The sequence below is a fragment of the Podarcis bocagei genome (genome assembly GCF_964188305.1).
Source record: "Podarcis bocagei genome assembly, chromosome: 14".
Classification (NCBI taxonomy): domain Eukaryota; kingdom Metazoa; phylum Chordata; class Lepidosauria; order Squamata; family Lacertidae; genus Podarcis; species Podarcis bocagei.
The window spans coordinates 42,379,181-42,399,025 of NC_138139.1; the positions used below are offsets into that span (position 1 = coordinate 42,379,181).

At 46.3% G+C, this 19,845-nt stretch overlaps 1 protein-coding gene across 2 annotated transcripts; it reads left to right on the top strand.

Annotated features, from left to right (window-relative positions):
- Window positions 1-422: 422 nt before the first annotated feature.
- Window positions 423-18,409, top strand: ACSM5 (acyl-CoA synthetase medium chain family member 5; the record flags this gene model as incomplete). 2 transcript variants are annotated; one of them, XM_081169548.1, is made up of 13 exons in its annotated part: window positions 423-608; window positions 2,978-3,188; window positions 5,794-6,001; window positions 6,729-6,872; window positions 7,801-7,957; window positions 9,103-9,182; window positions 11,877-12,000; window positions 12,338-12,418; window positions 13,427-13,528; window positions 14,844-14,971; window positions 15,047-15,146; window positions 16,513-16,632; window positions 18,156-18,409. In XM_081169548.1, 13 exons carry the CDS (start codon window positions 423-425, stop codon window positions 18,240-18,242), a joined length of 1,728 nt encoding a protein of 575 aa, XP_081025674.1. In that variant the 3' UTR covers window positions 18,243-18,409. The 2 variants fall into 2 exon arrangements, with proteins under 2 accessions (XP_081025674.1, XP_081025673.1); XM_081169547.1 differs by lacking the exon at window positions 18,156-18,409 and having other exon boundaries at window positions 16,513-16,737.
- Between the last annotated feature and the right edge of the window lie 1,436 nt (window positions 18,410-19,845).

Genomic DNA, 19,845 nt, shown 5'->3' on the forward strand with positions numbered 1-19,845 from the left:
ACCTCCCTCATCTCCTGGATTCAAGATCTTTACCTCACCCAAGTTGCTCACAACCTCCCTGATCTCCTGGATTCAAGATCTTTACCTCAAACAAGAAGAAACAAGCAAAAACTGGAGAAGCCAACATCACACATTTCCCCTGTATGCTTTTGAGTGATTCTGTGGAAACAGTCAACCTCTAGTGTGTAGTCAGAAATATTCTGCAAGTCAGTCTATTGGCACATCTAACAAATACTGTTAGATTGGCACATCTAACACAATACTGACTTGGTATAATGTATTTTACAATGTTCCTAATGTATCAGATGTTTCTGTTAACTGCAAAAGTTTTTTTTCAGAAAAACATTTCTGCTTTTACAACACGTCATTGCAGAAAAATCCAACTAAGTTGATGTTCTCAAGCTGCCTTTTGCTCTGGTGCCATGAAGACCTTGTTTAAATGCTTCTGGAATCTGCGGCCACCTCACACATTGCTCCATCAAGTCAAAAGACACCTTGCCTCTCCAATCACCTCACACTACGAAGCTATAAACCGGTGTGAACAGGAAGTGCCAAAGTACTTCAATTTTGCTAGTGATGTTCTGGACAGGTGGACCCAAGTGGAAAAGGTATGAATTTGTCTGCTTTAGGAAGACATTCGTGGCTGGCAGGAAAACAGGATATTGATGCTACTATAGGTATGCTTTTATCATCTCCGTGGAGTACAGGGGACCTGTGGCTTTGTTCAGTTACGTGTTCCCCAAACTAAGAGACTGAAGGAAGTCTTGGATTTGGTCACACAGGTTATCTAACTCTAGTCATTGGTAGGTTTCTGATCCATGATTTCTGTAAGCTCCCTTTATTTGCCTTGAGTTACCTGGGCTGACTATGGAGCTAATTCAGTTGTAGACAGGTATCGATGAATCAACCAGTTTTGATGTCTCTGACTTCCTTATTTTTCCAATTTTAAATCTCCACATTCTTGCAACAATTTGTGATTGTTTTAATCCTCACGAAAATTCATCAGCGTAAGCCTGCGAATTTCTCCTAGCAGTGTTTTTTGTGGGGAGTTTTTAAACTAAGCTGCATACTGGAAAGCTCTTTTACCGAATGTGATGCATGTTGGTATGTTCATGAACGAATGCATTCTTTGTGCATAATTTCCCTTAATATATGTTTTTTTGTACCGTTTGGTTGGAGAACTGCATCACAAACTTCGGAGAGATGCAAATTTCAAAGGATAACCATGTTTCAGTTCACATTTTGGTTCAAAAAGTCCAAATTAGGTATTTTTTCATTATAATGCAAACAGAAGTGAATTCCCCCTCCCATTCATTGTGGCAGACCACATGCTTTGCATGCCTGAGGTCCCAGGTTGGGAATGACCTCTGACCTAGGAATGATCGCTGTCTGAAACCCAGGAGAGCTGTTGCCATTCATTGCAGAGATTTGTTTCATATTATATTGAATATGCAGCCCCCTGTAATTTATAACTTCCCCCTCGATGTCAGGAATAGTTTTAGCAACTCCTCGTAGCAACTTCACCGATGAAAGGAAAGCTGCAGGCGGTAAATGGGGGAGAACAAAGACAGGAACCTTTCCTCTCTTGTTGCAAACGCCATCACTGGCAAGACCAGGCATAGGCAAACTCCGGGCCTCCAGATGTTTGGGACTAAAATTCCCATCATCCCTGACCACTGGTCCTGTTAGCTTGGGGTAATGGGAGTTGTAGTCCCAAACATCTGGAGGGCCGGCGTTTGCCTATGCCTGGGCAAGACGTTACCTTTTCCTCTCAACCAGAAGAAGCAGAGACAGAAGCAGAAACTCTAGGCAGTTCAGCAACTAACTGGAGAGTATCTTGTCTAGCAATTAAATCAAAAAGATACAAACAAACAAAAAAAACGCCAAGCGAAGGGCGACTCCCAACACACATGCAGGCTCACCGCAGCCAAAACAGATGATAAGATTTAAAAAGTTATTGATAAAAAAACAACAACGGTACACGGGTGGCGCTGTGGGTTAAACCACTGAGCCTAGGGCTGGCTGATCAGAAGGTCGGCAGTTCGAATCCCTGCGATGGGGTGAGCTCCCGTTGCTCGGTCCCTGCTCTGCCAACCTAGCAGTTCGAAAGCACAAGCACCCAAGGAGGCTGCAAAGCAGGGCCTTGGAGGGGGTGGTCTGAGGAGAGAAAGCTATGCTGTTGTTTTCAGGGGGTACTCAAGGGTATTGGGACGCGGGTGGCGCTGTGGGTTAAACAAAGCCTAGGACCTGCCGATCAGAAGGTCGGCGGTTCAAATCCTCGCGACAGGGTGAGCTCCCGTTGCTCGGTCCCTGCTCCTGCCAACCTAGCAGTTTGAAAGCACGTCAAAGTGCAAGTAGATAAATAGGTACCACTCCGGCGGGAAGGTAAATGGCGTTTCCATGCACTGCTCTGGTTCGCCAGAAGTGGCTTAGTCATGCTGGCCACATGACCCGGAAGCTGTACGCCGGCTCCCTCGGCCAATAAAGCAAGATGAGCGCTGAAACCCCAGAGTCGGCCACGACTGGACCTAATGGTCAGGGGTCCCTTTACCTTTACCTAAAAAACAACAACATGCAGTTGCTTACAGTAATACAACCAAATAAAAGAAAGAAATGGTTTTGGAACAATTAGGACTTCAAAAGGTCTTTAAAACAATAAAAACTTGAGCAAACTGCGGAGCTAAAAACAAACGGTGCTCACCCGGAAGGACTCCTCAGGGATGACCCACACCAATTCATTGTAGACAATACCAAGCTAGATGGGCCCATGAGTTGACTCAGTATAAGACAGCTCCCTATGATGACTGCTTCCAAGGCAAGTCTATTCCTAGAGTACTCCTGCCTGCTCTTTCATTCCCTTACCTTTCCCTGTTGGTCATAAAATCCTATCTGATTGGTGCATGTGCTTGGCCCTGTGGATTAGGCATCATTTTTAGTTGTCTTTCATCTTATTATAGCTTTTTGGGCTGTCTGTTAGGAGGGAAAGAGATCTCCATACCCAGCCTTCTGGTGGGTGGACGACCAGAGCAAAGAGGTGAAGTGGAGCTTTGAGGAACTGGGAGTCTTATCCCGGAAAGCTGCCAACATGCTCCTTGGTCCATGCGGCTTGCAAAGAGGTGACCGGATCATGACAGTTCTACCCCGGATTCCAGAATGGTGGCTACTAAGCGTGGCTTGTATGAGGACAGGTTAGTCAATATTATGGGCAAGAAAAGAGTCATTAGTGTTGGGTGGATTTGGAGGGCAGGATAGGATATTGTTTTATTATTTATCCTTCCTCTTATTTGTGTGAGTCCAATGTTTAGTTAGGGACGCGGGTGGTGCTGTGGGTAAAACCTCAGTGCCTAGGACTTGCCGATCGCATGGTCGGCAGTTCGAATCCCCGGGGGGGGGGTGAGCTCCCGCCATTCGGTCCCAGCTCCTGCCCACCTAGCAGTTCAAAAGCACCCTTAAGTGCAAGTAGATAAATAGGTACCACTTTATAGTGGGAAGGTAAACGGCGTTTCCGTGTGCTGCTCTGGTGCCGGTTCGCCAGAGCAGCTTCGTCATGCTGGCCACGTGACCCAGAAGTGTCTGAGGACAGCGCTGGCTCCCGGCCTCTAGAGTGAGATGAGCGCACAATCCTAGAGTCTGTCAAGACTGGCCCGTACGGGCAGGGGTACCTTTACCTTTACCTTTAATGTTTAGTTAGCAGAGCTTAAAATTTAGCATCCCTTTGCAGCATCAAATGTAGAAATTTCTGGGACAAAGGTTGCTTAACCTTATTAGTAATTATCCAGGATGCTTTAGCAGACTAGATCTTCCCATTTTATCCCTTTCATTTGGTTTAAATGTAATGTAATGTAAGAATAAAATTACTGTTCACTTACATAAAGCTTCAGACTTGATTCAGCGGTAAGCAGCAGTGAAAAACAAACAAGGCAGAATATACAGTGGTACCTCAGGTTAAGTACTTAATTTGTTCTGGAGGTCCGTTCTTAACCTGAAGCACCACTTTAGCTAATGGGGCCTCCTGCTGCTGCCGTGCCGCTGGAGCACGATCTCTGTTCTCATCCTGAAGCAAAGTTCTTAACCTGAAGCACTATTTATGGGTTAGCGGAGTCTGTAAGCTGAAGCGTATGTAACCTGAGGTACCACTGTACTTCTAGATTACAAAATACATGGTTGAAATAAAAAATGGAGTCTAGTAACATCTTTTCTCTGTTGGCTACATGGCGAAGAAAGAAAACTGAGCTCTGAGCAGGAAGGAATAATAATAATAATTTATTATTTCTACCCCGCCCATCTGGCTGGGTTTCCCCAGCCACTCGGGACGGCTTCCAACAGAAGGTTAAAAATACATTTAAGGAAGTAGTAACGATTATTTTCCTATGTTTACTTTTCCTGCCAGGGCAAGCAAAGGATGTGACCTCACAGAGCCCCATCTCTAGGAATTTACAGGAGAAACTCCATGTGTCTTAACCCTTTGCTTATCTAGCAACATATGAAATTTTATTTCGGCTGCGACATTATTTCCCAGAATAAGAACATAAGATGAGTCTGCTAGATCAGGCCAATGGCTCATCCGGATCAGTGTTCTGTTCTCACAGAGGCCACCCAGATCCTTGTGGGAAATCCTTAAGCAAGACCTGAGCAGAAGAGCACTCAACCCTCCTGCGGTTTCCAGCCAGTGGTATTCAGAAGAATTCCTGTCTTTGACTGCAGAGGCAGAGCAGAAGCAGTTCTAGATAAACATTTTAGAAGAAGGCTTGGAAGGCTTTAAAAGGGACTTAGGCAAACACATGGAGGATAAGGCTATCAATGGCTATTAGCCCTGACGGTTTTGTACTACCTTCAGGTATCAGAGGCAATATGCCTCTGAATAACTGTGGCTAGGGATCATGTGTGGAAGAGAATTATTACACTCTGTTTATGGGTGTGCTGGGCCCAGGGGTAACCCAAGTAACGTGGTCCAGGTCCAGTCCTGAATCCAAGGATTCCGCAAGGAGTCAGTCCGACAGGACCAAGGCAGGACACGAGGCAGGAAACCAGGCAAGGTCAGGCACAGGATCACAGGCAGGTTCTGGCAAACAGCAATGTTGTTCCCGCAACCTAGGGCGGGGTCCAACAGCCTTTTATCTCTGTCGGGGTAACGGCCGGTCCTGATCCCCCAGTGACTCACCTCCCTGTCTCGCCCAAAGGCGAGCACTCCTCCTGCGAGTACTCAGGTCTCTCCTTCTCTCAGACCTGAGTCTCTGCAGCTCGGGAGATGTCGGTGGGTTACTAGATCCAGAGGCCGCCTCAGCCTCTCCTGACCCAACTGGTAGTAGAGCAGCTGCACATGATTGCCCAGCAGAGGGCAACGAGGTAATCCCCGCATCTGGAGCCAGGGCAGGATCAGGCCCCTGACATGGCCCAGCTGGTGCTTGTTGCAGGGGAACTTGTGCAGACTGGGGCTCTTCAGAATCAGGCCCCAGACTAGGTTCAGATGCCACCTGAGGCAAAGGATCCGGTGCGGACTGAGACTCCTCTGGCTCCGAGTCCAAGCCTGAGTCCCAGGCCATCACAATGGGCATCCTAGAGACATCTGGTCAGCCACTGTGAAAACAGTATGCTGATCTAGATGGACCTTTGTTCTGACCCAGTAGAGCTCTTCTTTATGTTCTTATGCTACTGATTCATTTATCTGAGGTTCAGCACACCTGCTTTAACCACCGCATTATCCTCGAATGAGATACCACTGTGCGTGCAGTTTTTCCAAGCAAGGAGACTTTCTGAGTTCTCTGCTCACTTCATTGCCTGGTTCCTTTCTAGGCATTGTTTTCATCCCAGGGACGCCCCAGTTAACAGCCAAAGACATCTCCTACAGGCTACAGGCTTCCAAAGCCAAATGCATCGTGGTCAGTGACACGCTGGCCCCCGCAGTGGACTCAGTCCTGTCCGAATGCAATTTTCTGAAAACCAAGCTTCTTGTGTCCAACAGCAGCAGAGATGGCTGGCTGAACTTCAAGGATCTCTTCCAGTAAGTACTGCAATGGACAGAGCATGAAACGAGAGCAACCAATCGCTATGCTCACTCTGCTAAGATGTTCCAGGTATACAACACTTACTCAGTTATAGTTTCCTTTGGAAGAAAGTCACTGAGGACTCAGTGATGTTTTGTAACATTGGTATTTATTTACCAGCTGGGTGTAGGTGGAAGCATAGATAGAACAAGGGTGGATAACTATCTTCAGGCCTAGGGCCAGATTGACCCACAACAAACGCTTCAGGGGTCATGTGTTAAGGGGGCTGGAGCTGAAGTGAAAAAGTGGGGATAGCCAATTTTATTTTTTATTTTTTTTAAAAAGAACTCATTTGGGGGGATCAGTAAGATCACAAAAATCTTTTGACACCACAGCAAGGATTCTTCAGGAGTGGATAGTTAAAACATTTTTTAAAGATTTTTTTTTTAATAGACAAATTTGGAAGAGCTTGACAGGCACAGAAATCCTTTTGGCACCACAGTGGGATACCTACGAGAGCACACACTAAAAATATATAATCCATTTTAAATTTATTTAAATGGACAAATTTGGGGGGTCTTTGGAGCATGCCCAGAAAACGTCTTGGTGGCCGAGAAACTTGGATGCTGTACAGCAATCCATTGGATTTGTGCCAAGCTGGTATAGTTTGGGAAGCTTGCCAGGGGGTTTCATTCATGAAATGCATGTTTCACATTGATCCCGTACAATGTCACTGTTTTTAAGAGCAGCACCTGCCAGCCATGACTGTGTTAAGACAACAAGCGACGAGCCCATGATCATCTACTTTACAAGTGGGAGCACAGGGTCTCCCAAAATGGTGGAACATTCCCACTGCAGTTACGGGATTGGATTTACATCAAGCGGCAGGTAACGCCCGTTGACTTCTTTCAAACTCTTGCGGTGGCAAAACAGTGCAACACCATTTTAGATTAGGGTGCAAAGGGCCCTGACAGGATTGGAAAGCTTCAGGTTAAGAGGAAGGCAGGTGGAGCAGAAGGATGGGAGGCTCAAGTGGGGGCACAGGTGCTGGGTTCTGTCCAACTTTTGGGGGGCAGCAGAAGTATGATGTCATGTGACAGAAGGAGGCCTGATGGGGACTGTCACATCCACAGGAAGGCTTGATGGGGCCCAACGTGGCTCTGGCTAGGCCTGACGGGGCATGGAATATTGACAGGGCCCAGTCCCCTGGTTGAAAATGGGGTGTGTGACTTGGCACCCCCCAGCTCCCCCCTAGATGGCACCCCTGGGCCAGGTAAAGCAGCATTGCCCATTACTAAGGTTGTAAGATTTCTGTTCTGGACTGTATTCAGCACTGTCAGCACTGCTTCTCTTGCACTGCAGTTTGGTTTCCCTCCAATACTGTGTTATTTGTCTCACTGTCTGCTACTTAATGCAAGTTATGTAACTTACATAATGTATGTAACTTTGGCTTAACTTGCAAGATGCTGGTGGGGGAGAACAGAGCAGCAGGCTCAACCAATGGTGCAATTAGAGAGTTTTAGACTTGACTTAGATTATGATGTGTTCCCTGTGGGTCTTCTATTCTGCTAAGTGGGGCCCTAGACTTCCTCCCCAAAGTCTTACCTGTCAGCAGAGACAAAAGCATTGCTGGAGGTGAGGAGTTTTCTCTCTGTGATCCACTCCACTGCCCATATGGACTTTACACTTCTCCACCAGCTCTCCCTGTACCCTCTAAATCAGATGTGCAACATCTCTGCCGAGACATCCTGTAAACTGCTTCCTAGGATCCTGACTATCAACAGCCAGTACAAATGTGTTCTTTCTCACTGAACAGGCACTGGATGAATCTGACTCCTTCAGATATATTCTGGAATACATCTGACACAGGATGGGTGAAGTCAGCTTGGAGCAGTGTGTTTGCTCCATGGATCAATGGCTCGTGTGTCTTTGTACATCACCTGTTGAAATTCGAACCCACGGTCATAATAAATGTAAGAATAAAGGCCTGTGGAGTGTAGGTGGGTTGGGGCATGGCCAAAGACTGAAATTCAGCTCAAAAAGGATTTATTGGATCATCAGGAACAAGAAGAACAAGAATGACAAACAGGGACACTTGGCCTAGTATATATACCTTAAGCTGGCCCAGGCAAAACACACCCACCACCTGTGATAGGCTGCCTGAATGCTGCAATTAGCGAATCACAACACTGGCCCTATCTCAGCAGTGATTGGCAGCCTGCCAGCTATTAAGAATGTCATTGGAGGGTTTTAGATGTCTTTTGTTATGCAGATGAAGCTCCTGAGCTCCAGGAGGCTTGAAGGCCTAGGCCTGCATTGCATTCATGCAGCCTGGCTTCAGTCTACAATGCCTGCATACATAACATCCTGCATGCAGGTCATAGGTTCACTTTTAAGGAAAGGGTTCAGTTGTAAGGGATGAGCATTTCATGCAAAAAGTTTCAGATTCAAGCTTTGGCAAATATGGAAAAGACTTCAGTCTGAGGATCTCAAGAGCCTCTGCCAGGCTATGTAGGGTCTGTGGACCAGAAATGAGGAACCTCAAGGTCTGGACCCAAATAAAGCCCTCTATGCTTCTAAAGAAGGCCTACCAGACTCCCCCTAGGTCATACCCCTTTCCAAGCCACAACCCTCACTGGTCCGGCTTTGCAGCCTCCTTGACCACTTTTGCCCAGCTAGAATGTGTCCTTCAACTCTGATAATGCCTCTTGATTCCCTGGGCGGAAGATAGAGAGGAATATGTGAGTGTGTAGAATCTAGAGCTGTGCACTGGGTCCTAAACTGGATCTTTCTGATTCTGGTAGACCTCTTTCAGCTGGATCAGGTTGAGGCAGCATGGGATCACCCCAGATCAGCTCAAGTCCACCCAGAGTGATCTGGGGCTGTCAAAAGAGAGGTCCACCTGGCAGCAAGGAGAAGCTAAAGAGATGGGCAATCAGTCTGTGTACATTGTTACACTGCATACCCATTTTTCTGATGTTTCTAAAGAGAGCTTCTTTTGAAAGTTCCTTCTGACGTCCCACCGAAAGCTACCCTCCTAACGTTGGATCTCACCCTATGCTCCAAAACCAGAATTTGAGATTGCAATAATGGTTGTCCTTCCATTGCCTCCGTTCAGACTCTCAACCAATACCCAATCACGACTTTCTGCACAGCTCCTACTGCATACCGGATGTTGGTTCAGCACGATCTCACCAGGTACTTTCTAATGCATAACTGGAAAGATGAACACAAGAGAAGTGTGATGAGAATTGGATGGGTGGCAAGAGGTTCTTGTCATTTGCTCCAGCTGCTCATCTTTACCACGGACGGCTGTAGTTCCTAGTAGATCACTGTCCTTGTTTTATGGAGGTGGGTTGTTAAAATTTTGCTAGCCCATGAGCATATTTTGGTGCCGTGCTCTTGCAAGAGCCAAATGACTCGTGCGAGAGCACAGCACCACTGCCGAGCTCAGCAGCGGCTGTGCTGAAGGAAGGGGCCATTCTGGGATCTAATCGGAAGCCGGGATGGCTTCTGTAATTCCACGATGTCCCAGGAAAACACTTGAAGGGTATGTGTTTTTACCTTATTCACACTGTAGAATACCTGTGTGGGCCGGTAAGGAAAGATTGTAATTGATTTCTACACTATTGCATTATGGGAGAAAGAGACACTCTCGAGTCATTGCCTGTAGTTTGAGGCTTGGGGTGTTCTTAGGAATGGAGCCTGGCCCATACACCATGGCAAATGTTACAAAACAGATGCTTAACCTAGTCTATCATTTGAATAATTGCATGACTAGAGAAATTGCATACTGTTCCCTGCATAATCCATTTGCATAATCAAGTTAAGCATAACACCACTGCAAAGTGGTTTATGAAACACAGTCTAATCGAATTCAAGGGATTAGGTGAAAACACCAGCACAAATCCAGCTGGCTATAGCTGGTGCTTCTGTAGCAGGTGTGGGGAACCGACAGCCCTCTAGATGTTTCGGGAACACAACTGGCATCAGCCCCAGTGTCCTGCTCTAGGTGAGTCCCAGGTTGCAGGAAACATTCCAGATAACCAAGACTGTTGTGGGTATGGGCAGCAGGAACATCCAAGGGCAGCCCAAGGTCCAATTCCAGACAAGCAGTGGTTCCTAGAGGGGCTCAGGCAAGGGTCCATCTGAGCTCCAGTCCAGGGCAGCAGAGATTCAAACAAGAACTCAGACAAGAGGGTAGCCCAAGGTCCAGCTCACCAGCAGCTCAGATAAAGAACAGGTCAAAGGGTGGGTCAAAGTCTAGGTAAGAAAACAGCTAGCTGTACAAACATTGGCAGGACTATTGTAATAACCTGCAGTTTTTAGAATATAGATATATGAAAATTGATGAATAAAAGAATGATTTAATTTAGAATATGCAGGGAATGATGATAAAAAAAATTAATGAACCGCAGAAAGAGGAGGAAGTCGAGTTTTGAAATGTTTGATTTACTGTTAAACTACTATTGAAATGTATGTAATGACCGCTCCCCGCTTAAAATGGGGGGCGCCCTTTGCGTGGACGCGTGCAGCCCCTAGATCTGGAGCGGCTCCAACAGCATAGGCTTGGCTTTGCCTTCCCTCAGGTGGGATACCTGGAGGTCTCCACCTACCCCAGTCGTCCAATCCCACCTGGGGGAAGCGTTGCCAAGGAGACCAGGCCAGGTAGGGGAGGGATTACCTGCCCACACAATAGAGGGAGGATCTTACCTAGGAATCCTCACTTGGCTCCAGAGCTTCTCCCACCCTACCCACCCTCAGTTAAGGTCTTATTTTGCAGGTTAACTTTTCTTCACAGGTTTTGCAGGTTAACTTTTCTTCACAGGTATGTGGGCGCTGCTACGTTAAGGTCGCTGTTAAAGGGCAGGAAAGGAATTTCCCTGCATTGGCAGGTTTCGCCTTTCCCGTAGCAAAACATCACAACTTTGGCGGTATCAGGCCTTGGGTGGAATCCTTTTGTCCATCTTCCTCTTGCGGCGGCGATACCAGGGTTCCCCGTTAAAGGGGTTTTCTGAAGGGAGGCTTTGGCCGTACACCGAAAGGTCGTCATTGCTCCCTCCTGCGGTGGCGGCGTTACGGGGGCGGCCATCTCTGCTTGAACATATGTTCTCCAGAGCCGGCCCATCCCCCCCCCACACACTGGATAACCCTGATGCTCCCTAGGTCCCCGGCTGGGGACCGGGGAGGGAGAACGCCCAATGCCTGAGCCAAGGTCTACCCACATTTGAAATTTAATAAAGTTGTGGCCAATTTAATCCCATAGCACGTTGTCTTGAGTCGTTATTCACATGACGGGGGGACCGTGCAGGATCTGGGGACTCCGCCTGTCCACGCAAAGGAAAACCATAAATATATGAAGAAAGCAGATAGCTCTGTGTACAACACAACGTGGTGGTAGCAAGACATTGAGGTGTTAAGTCAGAGATGCCATAACCCCAGCCTGGGCCTTGCTGCAGCCTCTTCGAGATTCTGCAGAGAGACCTACTCAGGAGGAGGGTCCATGAATAAATAGCCCTTTACTCACGAGGAGTCTCCTGCAACCGAGCATTTCTCATGGCTGTGGGGGTCTCGGCCTGCCTCTTGAGGTACCATCACCCCTAGGTCTTGTTCTGCCTCTGCATCCCAGACTGAGCTCCCTTTCTGCAGGGAGGGGGCCCTGCCAGCCTCTCCCAAGGGTCCCAACTCTTCCGTGGATATTGTTCTGGGCTATTCCTGAGTTTCTGGGGCTCCGGATCCTCCTTGGTAGAGGAGTCATCTGGTGAGGGCATGGGACCCAGCAAGCAGAGCCGATGATCGGGGTGATGGGAGTTGTAGCAACATCTGGCGGGCCAAAGCTCCCTCACCCCTGATCTATAGGATTGCTACTGATGGTTGCCATTTCTTCTCAAGCTGCAAATTCATGAGCCTGAAGCACTGTGTGACAGGAGGGGAACCACTCATCCCAGAAGTGATGGAGCGGTGGAAGGCTCATACGGGGCTGGATATCTATGAAGGCTATGGACAAACAGAAACAGTATGTCTGTCTTTGTTAGTCTTTTGACTGATCTTTTTTAGCCCAAGGGCTGCATTCCATTCTGTCCAATCTTCTGGGAGGTATATTCTAGTGGTGGGCGGGGCTAGGGACAAAAGTGGACGGAGCAAGGAATGTAAATCTTTCTTTTTTCCTGGGTGCTAGTTTCTACATGCACCTCTCGATCCCCTTTGCTCCTAGACCAAACCTTGCTTGTCTTAGATTGGTATGCTGTCTTCTCATGCCACAGTGAAAACAATCTCCTCCCTCTCCAAAATCACCCCAAATTTCATTTAGTTGTATTGTGCTGTCTCGATCTCTCTTTCTCTCCTTCTTACAGGTAACAATATGTTCCAATATAAAGGGAATGAAAATCAAACCGGGCTCACTAGGAATGGCTTCTCCACCATATGATGTCCAGGTACAAACTTAAATTTACCAGAATGGTGTCCATCGAAAGGCTTGAAGAAAACAGAGAATAAATATTCTTTATCCTTGTACTTTAATTCCCTATAATTTATCTGTCACCAAGTAAATCCCCATTATTATGAATGGCGGGGAAGTCCTTTGTATGCAAAGTAATTTGCTCTTTTCTCAGCTGTGTCCCAGCTGAGCAGTCCATTTTCCTTGTTCCAAAGAATTGAATGGGAATCAATGAAAACTGATTAGCCCCCTCTTTCTTTATCTAAAGATTCTCAAATGTTTTCCATTTCTCAATAGAATATCATGTACTAGAACTCTGTGAACACACACACACACACACACACAATGCATGCATTATATATACAGTGGTGCCCCGCAAGACGAATGCCTCGCAAGACGAAAAACCCGCTAGACGAAAGGGTTTTCCGTTTTTCGATGCGCTTCGCAAGACGAATTTCCCTATGGGCTTGCTTCGCAAGACGAAAACGTCTTGCGAGTGTTCCGATTTTTTTCGTCCCCCCCTTTTCTAAGCCGCTAAGCCACTAATAGCCTTTTAGCCGCTAAGCCGGTAAGCCTTTAATAGCCGCTAAACCGCTAAACCGCTAATAGCGCTAATCCGCTAAGCCGCTAATAGGGTTGCTTCGCAAGACGAAAAAACCGCTAGACGAAGAGACTCGCGGAACGGATTATTTTCGTCTTGCGAGGCACCACTGTATACTAGAGAACTTAATGGGGGCCATTGATTACTAAGTAAATCCTCACTTGCATAGTTCAGTTCTCCATGTTCCTACTCTTTCCCATTTCTTCAAATGTAACAGAACCCTAAGAACAAGCTTTCTCTATTTTTATTTATTCCATAGAACCTAATGGGTGCCACAGAGACCCAAGGGTATGCATATGAATATTAAATCAAGGCCAGTCAATTGAAAAAATATGTGCATTTTGGGAAGCTTCCTTCTGTTTTGTTTTTTGTTTTTTTGTTTTGTTTGTTTGTTTGTTCCTACAGACTGTAGATGATGAAGGCAATGTACAACCTCCAGGACAAGAAGGGTACATTGCGATCAGGATCAAACCCAAGCGACCATTTTGTCTTTTCTCAGGGTACTTAGTAAGTATTGTTTGAAATGATGAAGTGGGCAAACTAAGGAAGGAGAAGAAAATCAACACATAAGACTCTTGCTACATATTCCTGTGTAACTTTTTAAGCCAGGGGGAGGCAAAGCTGTACCCTCCAGATATTGTAGGTCTTCGACTCCCATCAGCCTCAACAGATGTGAGCTGTAATTCAGTAACATCTGAAAGGCATCATGTTGCCTGCCCCTGCTCTAATGATGAGTTGTACTTCTCTGTTCTTGCGGGATGGAGATATTTTGGGTTTTTATGTTCATTTTTGTGTAGTGTTTTCTAATAAATAATAATAACTCGATTTGGTGTTCCCCAGCAGGTCTGGTGAAAATGTTCACTTCACTTGAGAGAGCCAGTGTGGTGTAGTGGTTAAGAGCGGTAGACTCGTAATCTGGGGAACCGGGTTCGCGTCTCCGCTCCTCCACATGCAGCTGCTGGGTGACCTTGGGCTAGTCACACTTCTCTGAAGTCTCTCAGCCCCACTCACCTCACAGAGTGTTTGTTGTGGGGGAGGAAGGGAAAGGAGAATGTTAGCCGCTTTGAGATTCCTTCAGGTAGTGATAAAGCGGGATATCAAATCCAAACTCTTCTTGATCTGGGTTTGCATTTGTAACAGGGTTCGGTTGTGGTAAGGGATGGCGGAAGGGATTTGATCCCATTCACATGTAAAGATGAACCTTCTTCATTTGCACTTCCCAAAACAATACCCAAACTGAAACACAGCCATCCTTTGGAATTTGCACTTTTCTGAATTTTGCAATGTCGTGGAATATGTACCCAAAAAAAGGGCATACACCAGGGTAAAGTGCATAAAACGCATACGTTGGTGGAAATAACTTATCTAGCTGTGTTATATTAGGGGAAATGGCTTTGCAGGACCTCGGTGCAACAGCCCTTTCCCCATTTGTGAATCCCAACAACTGGTATTCACAGTCATACTGTCTCCGATGGTGGAGATGGAAAATAGCTATCATGGCTAGAATCTATTCGTAACTTCATCATCCATGAATTTGTCTAATCCTCTTTTCAAACCATCCACTCTCCCTTTGCATGGTGGTTTGGTTTAGGGTCTGGTGGAGCGTATGAGAAAATAGAGGCAACAGAGAGGAGGAGGTAGGACCCACTCGGTTAGGGCAGAGGAAGTAACAACATCTGGTCCAAGGACCCTCCAAGATCTGGAGCTGGCCCTGTAATCAACCCAAGAGCCAGTCGCCTTGCTATTTTATCTCGAGGCACCATTACCAAAAGGGACAGATCAGCAGTCATTGGTTGAAATGTTGTCTGGTTGTTGTTGCCAGGATAACCCTGAGAAAACAGCAGCTAGTGAACGTGGCGATTTTTATATCACTGGAGACAGAGCGATTAAAGATGAAGAAGGTTATTTCTTTTTTGTCGGAAGATCAGACGATTTGATTAATTCGGCTGGGTAGGTTTGGTTCAGTTGGCTTTTCCATTTGCTCTGCCACAAAAGGCACGGGACTGACCTCCTTTTCTCTCTTAGGTATCGTATCGGCCCATTTGAAGTGGAGAGTGCCTTGATAGAGCACCCAGCTGTGGTGGAATCGGCTGTGGTCAGCAGCCCAGATCCCGTGAGAGGAGAGGTAACAGAGATTCAGGCAGCCAACACATTCTGCAACACACGATACTCAGCAGCAGAAAGCCACATGCAGTGCGCTTGCTTGGGGAAAGCGTAATAAATCTTGAAACATGACAGCGGTACTGGCAGTACTGCATTTCAGGGATGCTTCTAAGTCGAGGAACTATGCAAATGTTCTCAGTGAGCAAACTCACCTTAGCTCAGCTGGGTACAAATGTAAAGTCGGGGGGGGGGGAACAGCCCAATGCATGATCTTACCAGGACCACAATGGGGTCTAAATATCTTCCTTTCCCTAGAGATGCTTCCAGCCTCCATGAATCCCTAAATCCTGGTCTTCCCTTCCCTCCAAACAGTTATATTTGCTATGCTCTGGCTATGGCCAACACAAAATTAATTTATGAATAATAATAATAATAAAATTTATATCCCACCCTCCCCAGCTGAAGCCAGGCTCAGAGCGGCTAACAACAGTAAAAGAATACAACATTCTAAAATCATTTCATTATAAAATCAGTTCAAATCAAATTAATGGCAACCATTGGGCTAGAGTTCTGTGAGGGTTGCCAAAGGAGGGGGTCAGGCTGTGCCCTGGCCAAAGGCCTGGTGGAACAGCTCTGTCTTGCAGGCCCTGCGGAAAGATGTCAGTCCCGCAGGGCCCTAGTCTCTTGTGACAGAGCTTTCCACCAGATTGGAGCCACAGCCAAAAAAGCCCTGGCCCTGGTTGAGGCCAGCCTAACCTCTCTGTGGCCCAGGACCTCCAAGATGTTTTTGTTTGAAGACTGTAAGGTCCTCCGTGGGACATACCAGGAGAGGCGGTCCCGTAGGTACGAGGGTCCTAGGCCGTATAGGGCTTTAGAGGTTAAAACCAGCACCTTAAACCTGATCCTGTACTCCACCGGGAGCCAGTGCAGCTGGTATAGCACTGGGTGAATGTGATCTCACAGCGAGGACCCCGTAAGGAGTCTCGCCGCGGCATTCTGCTCCTGCTGGAGTTTCTGGGTCAGTCTCAAGGGCAGCCCCACGTAGAGTGAGTTACAATAATCCAATCTGGATCCATCTTGGCCTGTAGTTCTTCAAGTGAGAATCCTTCTGTAGATAAAATGGCGCCATCCATGCTCAAGAGTTGGGGCAACAGCAGGCTCAGGGGAACCCCCCAAATTTGAAATATTTAGAGGGGAATTTCCTAAGTGGGGTGAAACTACATGAGAATAGAGCATGCTTAGTGAATGTGAAATGCTGGCTGACTGTAGGGGGATGAGGGGAAGGGGGAATAGAATGGAGTGTCTTTTGCTACACCAAGCACTTAATCACACTGAAACCTACTTTTTCTCTCTGAGTCATCAAAGCACATACAATTGGCATCCTATAGGTGGTGAAAGCCTTTGTCGTCTTGTCACCTGCCTTTTTATCACATGACCCAGAAGAATTAATCAAGGAGCTCCAGGATCATGTGAAAAAGGTGACTGCTCCTTACAAGTATCCTAGAAAGGCAAGTATCTTCCCAGGTCCTAACCAGGAGTTTAGTCAAACTTTGGGAAATCAAGAAGTTGTGTCTCACTTTCCTGTTGGACTGATGTGATATGCGTCCTAGTGGCTTCGTGCTGATCTGGGAGACTTTTCCCTGCTCATGACTCTAGGTACAGGAAGACAGCAATGATTTCACTGGTTCTCTGTATGTGATATTGTGTAGGAATAGAGGAAGCGACCTTATCCCAAGTCAGACCAACAGTCCATCTATCAATCTTCTCCCGATTCCTGCAGCCTCTGTTAACTCTGCTTGCTCAGGTCTCCCCTGCCTCCTGCAAACCACAAGAACAGGCTCCAGCAAAAATCACAATGCAGGGAAAACCGGGAAAACAGCCAATGCCTCTACATAGCACCCTCCTTATTTCAGACATCGTGATATATCAGCATATCGAGATGTTTAGCTAATGATATATCGCGATGTTGAAAACCAGATATTGCCCAGCCCTGTCCATGGGTACTAGTCATGGTGGCAGGATCCTCCTTCCTTGTGCTTCAGTAGCAACAAGCATCTGAATTACTAGCTGCAAGGGAACAGAGTGATTATGCTCCTGTTCTGCTTGTAGGCTTTCCAGAAGCACCTGGCTGCCACCGTGAGAAAGAAGAGTCTGGACTGCATTGGCTTTCAGTCTGATCCACTAGGGCCCTTAGATCTCCAGAGGCCCTTCTCCAGGTCCCTCATCTGAGGAAGGCTTGGAGGGTAGTGACAAGCGAAAGGGCCTTGTCAGTTGTGGCTATTCAACTGGCTATTCAACAAAGGAGCCAGTGTGGTGTAGTGGTTAAGACTCGTAATCTGGTGAACCGGGTTTGCATCTCTGCTCCTCCACATGCAGCTGCCGGGTGACCTTGGGCTAGTCACACTTCTCTGGTCTCTCAGCCCCACTCACCTCACAGAGTGTTTGTTGTGGGGGAGGAAGGGAAAGGAGACTGTTAGCCACTTTGAGACTCCTTAGGGTAGTGATAAAGCGGGATATCAAATCCAAACTCTTCTTCATCATCATCATCATCATCATCATCATCATCATCATCATCTGTGGAATGCTGTCTCCAGCAATGTCCATCTGGTGCCTTCACTGACATATTTTCAGTGTCAGGTCAAGCCTTTCCTTTTTCCAGCCAGGCCTTGGGATAACCGTGATGCTATCCTTTTCTTCCCAGTGTGCTACCAAAGCTTCCTCCAGCTGTTACAAGAGTTGTTTTGCTAGCTTTGTAAGGTGTAATATATTTATATTAATTTTTGTATGCCTGTTGAGTTGCTTGGAGGCCTTCAAGTAACGAACAAGTCTAATGAATAATAACAATGATTGTAGACTGGAGACGTTTTCAGGGGGGAGATGTTGTTGTTGTTGTTGTTGTTGTTGTTGTTGTTGTTGTTGGCTGGAAGAAGCCATTAACTTGACACTTCCACTCACATGAAAAGCACTAAACTCTTGTGAGCCATGGTAACGTGACTGCGATAAATGACGTCAATGTCTTTTACTTTTCTAGATTGAGTTTGTCCAAGAGCTGCCAAAGACAGCTGCAGGGAAAATGCGAAGGAACGTTTTACGGAAAAGTGAGTGGGGGACTGTCTAGCTTCGGAAGGGCATTTGCATATACAGAATCGCCCTGCAATCAGCTGTTCACTCTGATGATGGAGAGTTTCCCCATCTTGCCTTCATACCCTAATCTATTGCTAAGCTCTGATATCTCAAGCAAAGGGATTCACGCTGTCCAGCAACAATAACTATACTTTCTCCTAAGTTTGCTTCTCTTCATATGAATATCTTGACATTCCACCATTCTTCTTAGCTTTACCTTTTCGGCATGACTTTCTGTGCCAAAATACCAGCATGCTTTCTTAACAGGCCAACTGTTTTGAAAAGGCACAAGCCTTAAAATGAGCAGAGAGTGTCACTTCACAACTCTTCATAGCATGGACCCATGAAAAAGATGGGCAAATTGCCATGTGAAGCTCCTGTGATTTTCCAGGTTGTCGGGCTGCAAATTGATTTTTTTTCTAGACCCAAATAACATGGAAATGAGCATGAAACTACATTCCATTCCTTTAGTTCTCCAGAACTGCCTTTCTACATCTTGTGAAAGCTCAAATATAATGTGCAAAATTGCAGTGAGAATGCAGCCTTTGTTGCCAAAGTGAACCTGCAATACATCAGGAATTCTTCACCGTTACATGTTTATTATTATTATTTCCTGTGGCCCTTCAGATGAAGTTGGTGGATTCCATCTCCCATCCATCACAAGACAGCATGGCTAATGGTTAGAAATGATGGGAGTTGTAGTCCAGCAACATCTGGAGAGACCCAGCTATGTAGAATGCAATGGATGTGTAGTTTGCTACAGCTTGCAGTTCTTCAGCTCATTCTAGCGATGGGCAAATTTGTTCATTCTGGTTTCTAGTTTTTCCAATCTTAAATCGGTTTCTAGATTAGTTTGTCTTAGTCTGCGCAAAAACCCATAGGCATTCCTGCCGGCATTTCTCCTAATAGATGCATTTTTGTATGCAACACTACCTAATTTATAGATTTTTGCAAACAATTTCCCATAACATCACAAATTTTGGGGTATTATTTTCATGTGCGCACTTCTAGGTGCATCTGTGTACACATTCTTTGGTTGGAAAACTTCATTGCAAAATTCAGTAAAATGTGGATTTTAAAGGAGAGCTGCATTCCCCCCCCCAATGTATTGGTTTGGGAAGTGCAAATCTGGTAAGTTTGTATTAAAATATGAACTGAACTAATCTATCCCATCCCCAAGTTATTCATATATTTCCCTTCCTATGTGTTGCTGAGGAGCATGGTTGCACATGGTTGTAAAGCAAGATGAGCTCCGCAACCACAGAGTCGTCTGCGACTGGACTTAACTGTCAATGGTCCTTTAGTAAAGGACCCCTGGATGGTTAAGTCCAGTCAAAGGCGACTATGGGGTTGCTAAAGAAATTGGAGTTCTTGTTGGAAATGCACTAAAAAAGATATACCAAGAACTCTGGCCACAACTTTCAATTTGAGGAATAATTCCTACTCAAGAGTTGAAATGAAAAACGTATATATTCTGCTAAGAATAACAGTTTGAAGCTAGGGGTTGCGGCACTCATCTCACTTTCAGGCCGAGGGAGCAGGCGTTTGTCCATAGACAGCTTTCTGGATCATGTGGCCAGCATGCCTAAACCGCTTCT